This window comes from Clinocottus analis, unplaced genomic scaffold (genome assembly GCF_023055335.1).
Source record: "Clinocottus analis isolate CAN_PGR_092001 unplaced genomic scaffold, fCliAna1.0.p SCAF_12, whole genome shotgun sequence".
NCBI classification, from domain to species: Eukaryota; Metazoa; Chordata; class Actinopteri; order Perciformes; family Cottidae; genus Clinocottus; species Clinocottus analis.
The window spans coordinates 16926840-16932839 of record NW_027175843.1 but is presented as its reverse complement, the minus strand read 5'-3'; the positions used below and the strand labels follow the sequence as shown (position 1 = coordinate 16932839).

The following is a 6000-nucleotide window of genomic DNA, read 5'->3' as shown; positions in this document are numbered from 1 at the left end:
AGTAATTAACTTAAAATAACTATGTGTAGGTGAACTATTTTAATCGAGTATAAAGAGTATATTGTGTTCTGTGGCATTGATAATCTCTGTTAACCCTGGAAGTCCCTCTTGTCTTGTGCATCGAGTGAAACCTATTTACCTTTTCACCTCCGAGCGTCTGAAACACCTCCAGCGCGGAGCCTTATTTCACGAAGAAAAATAGCACGATGGCGACGCTATTTCAATAAACCAATTTACAGTAAATCTGTTTCCCCGAATAAAAAGCACACTTTGATTCACAGGTAATGAGTTTTCCTGTGACCACGCTGTGTGGTTAAAATTACGATGAGCCATTACTGTTTTTATAGGTGTCGCTTCACACTCGCTGACGTGCGCACACAAACACACACACACGCAAGCAAACACACACACATTGGAGGGAGGACCACAATGTGGGCAAAAACTCTCACACACACATATTCATTCATGTAACGTATGTTTGGCTGTTCCAATATTTATGACTGCATTCCTCTGCTCATTTTGGACTTTTTTTGCAATTTCAAGGATCGTTTCCCAGCGACTACAAAAACCATTACATCACTTTTACATTACTCACAGCTGAGATGGTTTGTGCGGCAGAGTGCGTGAACGTGAGATGATATGTGGAAGAAAAAAGAACTCCTGAGAAAAATGAAGCAAATGTGTGCCTCTTAAGTAATGACCTTTACATCCACCGCATTGCATCTGTCTAGTCCCAGAGGACTGCATAATACTGAAAAACTAAAATTCTCTGATTCACTTCTATTCAGATGTTCACATTCACTTTTTTGAGTCAAAATGTGTTTCCCAGGGTTGTGTGTCCCACTAACTCACTGTCCGAATGTCATCTTGGCATAACTCAACAGAAAGATGAGAAAAGGTCTGATATTGCCCACCGACACATAATATGGAAGCAATGCATGTAGCATATGATGAATAGGAAATTGTACGACGTATGTGTGTGTGTCTGAGTGTGTGTGTGTGTGTGAGATCTAATCTGTGTCTGTGCTCTGCGGTTGCAATGGAGAGAGGCTAACACGGCTCCGGCTGAGGTCAGACATTATTCTGTCCGCATTGCTCTCTCGTAAGTCTCTGCATGCATGTCCGCGCCACAGGTTAACTACGTATTATTTTTTTCCGTAGTATTTATGTGCTGAGTGCAGATTAAATGCCCACGCTGAAATAAAGAGCGACACACTTTCCATTAAGAGAGGTCAATGTTGTCAGACAGAGCTACCCGTTGTTCAATGATGTAACGGCCATTTTCTCCGATTTACAACTGACCCATTTTTTACTGCCTCGGTTCTGTATTAGTCATGCGATTGCAAAAGATTGACCTTGGTTTGGTTATGTGGACACATCGGGCTCGTATGTTTATTATTAGAGGACAACTCTTTGGGGTTTCAGTCTGAGAGAGACCTTCGAGTATCTACGAGTGAATGAGAAAAATTGAAATTACATTTAGTTATTTACACTTTTGCCAGTGACACTAATGGAAAAATCTGTGGGACTTTTTAATATTTATTCTGTAACACGGTGAGACATCACAACAGAGTCCCACAGTGGAAAAAACACACAACTCGCGCAATTAGAAATGTTGTAAACGAATCAGCATTTTATCCACATAATCTAAATTGTGTTATTGGGAAGTAAAAAAAACATTATAACTCTGCTACTTCCTCAATCAGCCTCCATGTTTTAGTCGGTTGCATAAACAGGCGACGGGTGATTGTGGTGATCATGTTGGACATGTGTGTCAAAGAAAAAATAACAACGGGATGAAAAATTGAATTCCTGGGGGGATTAATAAAGTAGTCTTAATTTGATTGAGAAAATGCGCCTCCGTTTTATTGCATTATTCTCAGGCAAAGGCTGAATAAAAATAATTACGCTTTTTTATGAAATATAAGATCAGGCTATAATATTAAACTAAATAAAAACATTGCATGGCAAAGGCGGCATACTCATTAAAAGGGTGTAAAGGTCACGGGGGAGGAGGGGCAGAGGGTATTAATGGATTGGTACTACACATAATACAGCTTAACCTAAGTAAAGCCTTCATTGTAATCAGATTCATAGGTGCCGAGTATATTGTTCTCCTTGTTTGTTACATGTACGGTGACTATCTCTCCTCACTCTGGAAGACTGTGTGAGCCAGCCCCCACCACACACACACACACACACACACACACACACACACAGACGCTTACAAGGCCCAAAGGAGACATAGGGCATTCTGCACCCGTACCACTTCATTAAGCAGCCCTCATTAGTGTTTGCATGTGTGTTCTCTGTTCAGTCATGTCTGCCTTTAGAAAAAACAACCAAAAAAACTGTTGTGAGTGTGTTTGTAGCTGTTTATTTTTAAAGCTGTGTGTGTGTGTGTGTGTGTGTGTGTGTGTGTGTGTGTGTGTGTGTGTGTGTGTGTGTGTGTGTGTGTGTGTGTGTGTGTGTGTGTATGGCAGGCAGTCGACACAAGTCTGTGTGCTTTGTGTGAATGTGTGTGTGTGTGTGTGTGTGTGTGTGTGTGTGACCCTGACCCTGTTTCTGCAGTCTTTTGTAGTGGGCTAATGATGGGGCTTCTTTACACTAACTATATCTGCAGGAGGCCTTGATCTGGATGAGGCTACAGTTTTAATGAAGGGAAAGTAGGACACACAAACGCACACACGAACATCCATAAACGTGATTGTGGACAAGCATGCACCCGCAAAAGCTATCCTGATGATTACGCAACACGATCAGGTGGACTGCAGTGCAGGAGTTAACACTGACCTGCCGGCGGAGGTGTGTTTGCCTTGGGGTCGGTCGACCCCTGCCTGCCTCTCCACGGCGGGACTGGCTGCCTGCGGAGAAAAACACACAGAACATCTTCCTGTTAAGCCAGCGAGAGACGACCGAAAAAGAGCAAAACAAACTCCAGCAGCACATTCGATCTGTCCAAAAGAGGAAGGCGTCATGGCTGGACGAAAGATAAATGGGAGATCAAGTGAATTTCTTTGAAACATGCGGACGGATTAACCCTCTTTAATGAACATAGATCTGTAAATGAGTGACATTAAAGAAGCCATGTTTTGATTCTGGCTTGTAATGCACCGCACCCAACATGAAAGTCTTTGCAGTTTGAAAGACAGGAGAACGCATAAAGGGAATGAATGAATGGATGAGTGAAGTGATGAGCGCGGGAGCTGCTAAACTGACGGATGGATGATGTACAAATAGCAATTAATATGTGAAGGCAAGTGTTGCCAAGCAGTAATAAATAACAATGTCACTTGGCATGGCAACTGAGAAAAAGACAGGGAGGGAGAGACAGAAAGAGAGAGAGACAGAGAGAGGGGTGTGAGAAAGAAGGCTTTAAATGTGAGCCAAGGGAGCTGTAATAATTACTTAATACACTGACATAGGGCTTGCATGACTGTGTGTGTGTGTGTGTGTGTGTGTGTGTGTGTGTGTGTGTGTGTGTGTGTGTGTGTGTGTGTGTGTGTGTGTGTTTATGTTAGAGACTCAGAGGTGAGCTCCACAGGGACCAGGTTTCATGTCTAACGGTGAAGGGACCATGAATCATCTAAAACCCGACATGTGACATGCGTCTGTGTGCGCACATTCTTGCGTGAACGAGCGCACACATGAGATTTTGCAACAACATATCACCGCTACATACGTGTGTGAGGCCACGGAGGGAACACTGTATCATGAATATCTGCTCAGTTCCACCAATCACACCTCACTAAGGCATAGCACGGCATTCAGTTTTTAGACCATATGAAGGAGACGTATTGATGTACTGGTCTGTGGAGACCCACCGTCCTGATGTCACCTCATAGACAGCTGCTTTTCTGCTAGCTTCTATATTTCAAAGCCAAATCATTAATGGTACAACCATTTAAAAACGTCCAATGTGTTCTCTTTCAAATAAGAATCACTCGAGACTGGAAATCAAACTAAATACTTGAACTTAAAACTTGTTTAAACAAAAATAAACTACAGCTTCATTGAAATGTCACCGGCGCGTGGCACAAATACATTCGTCATCACATTTGTTGATTTCCCCCTCTCCAACGTCCACACCATCCTTCAATGCGCTCCTCTCATGCCATCTTTCCTACTCGTTCAGGAGTTGCCTTAAATATGTCTCCTCCCTCTCTATCCAGCCACAAACAGTTTTAGTCTAGTCTTGGCAGTTAAAAACAGAAGAATTAGGTCAACAATAATGATATGTTTATATATGTGTATGTACAGCACTGAAAGAGTGATCTGCGGCATATAAGTACATTAACCTTGTCTTAATTATTCTATCAGAATATCTGGCAAAAAAAAATGATGAGGGTTACCATTTGGTCCTCACTGTCTGCATGTTTATAAGTGCTTGTGGATTTCTTGAGTGGACGTGTGGACCAACACACGCAGGTCAATACGGCTCAACGTTAGTAGTCGGCACTAATGGACTCTTAACATGACCTTTCCCCTCTGACCTCTCACCGTACTGCCATTTGACCTCTACCACCTGTCAGAGAATAGGAGAGGGAAGGAGAGAGAGACAGAGAGAGAGAGAGAGAGAGAGAGAGAGAGAGAGAGAGAGAGAGAGAGAGAGAGAGAGAGAGAAGGTGCCGAGAGCAAGACAGATGAGTGATGGAGAGAAGGAAATGTCAGAGAGCTGAAGAGATTCAGGTTGGGTCGAGAAACAACAGCTGTAGGGAGATGGAGGGGGGTGGGGGGATGAGTAGAGTTAGATGAAGGTGAGATGAGAAGCAGCAGTGAATGACAGACTGCGGATACTGTAACCATATGTTTGGGGTTTGGTGGCTTGGAAATCAATTAGTCTGGCCTAGCTGCAGATGCTGCCATGTGAGCCTAATTACTAAGAGGATGACAGGTAACATTAATTATCCTAACCTCTTTGTCATAACAATAGCCTCTCATAAACTAATTGGAAAGTCTTTGGTGCTTAATTGTATGTCTCATTTAATAACTACACGTAGAAATAGTCTCTCTCTCTCTTTGAAGGAGCGACGTATTAATTAAAAAGGCCAGCGATGCCGGCTCCTTATCAAAGGGTAATTTAGAACGAGTAAATGAATGTGAACAAATAAATGTGTCTCATTATTCTTTGCAATATTGGAGGATTATTTATATTCAGGGACAACTTTGTTGTTTTTGATCGGAGAATAAATTATATCTCTAAGTTACTCATTGAATCATGACTAAATTATCTATAACTAGTAAGTAACTAACTAGTAGTCTGAACACTTCTAACAATTATACGTGCCAATGAGCAGCCAACATCACCATCATCACTGTTATTCTAATCCATTACCTTAATTGCATAATACTATTTCATATTACTGAGATTATAATATGCTTTATGAACATATTTCAAGGTTGATTAGCACTCAGTCAATCATTACTTTCAGGAATTATTAATAATACTGCATCAAAAAAAAGTAAAGTGCCACAAACAGAGTATTTATAGACACAAGCAGCCAAGTAATAGTCATTGAAAGACCGGATGCTTCTTATATATTAAATCACAATGCTGCATAGAAATATTTTGAGGACGACTGCAGTGAAAAAGATGAATACATTAGTCTGCCGACCTTGGACAGCTCAATCGATACTTGTGAGCATTAGCGGCCCTCCAAAAAACTGGAGGATCCAGAAGCAGCATTTCCATTTTAACTCAATGATGGATAATCCTACCTTGAATAACTACGCTTATATTAAATGGGCCGGCGAGCGTTTAGTATCCTCGGTCCAATCTAATAATTGCTTAAAAGTGGATAAAAAGAGTGAACTATTAGTGATATTGCTAATTGCTGAATAACTAATCAAGCTAAGTGTTCCCTCAGTGAGTGTGATAGATGAATAGTAATGCGCGCTGGACAGTTTGTGCTTACGTGTCGTATACGGTATGCGTCTATAAATGTGTGTGACAGTGATAAACCGAAGGTAATCTATCCTGAAATATGTCTTTGGGGACGT

General features: G+C 41.6%; 1 protein-coding gene across 3 annotated transcripts in view; it reads right to left on the bottom strand.

Annotated features, from left to right (window-relative positions):
• Positions 1–6000, bottom strand: part of pard3bb (par-3 family cell polarity regulator beta b) — a 180865-nt gene that overhangs the window by 128142 nt on the left and 46723 nt on the right. For all 3 annotated transcript variants that reach the window (XM_068572961.1, XM_068572959.1, XM_068572960.1), the window contains exon 5: positions 2794–2864. In XM_068572961.1, the coding sequence (XP_068429062.1) occupies positions 2794–2864 (71 nt within the window). The remainder of the gene's footprint in view (positions 1–2793; positions 2865–6000) is intronic.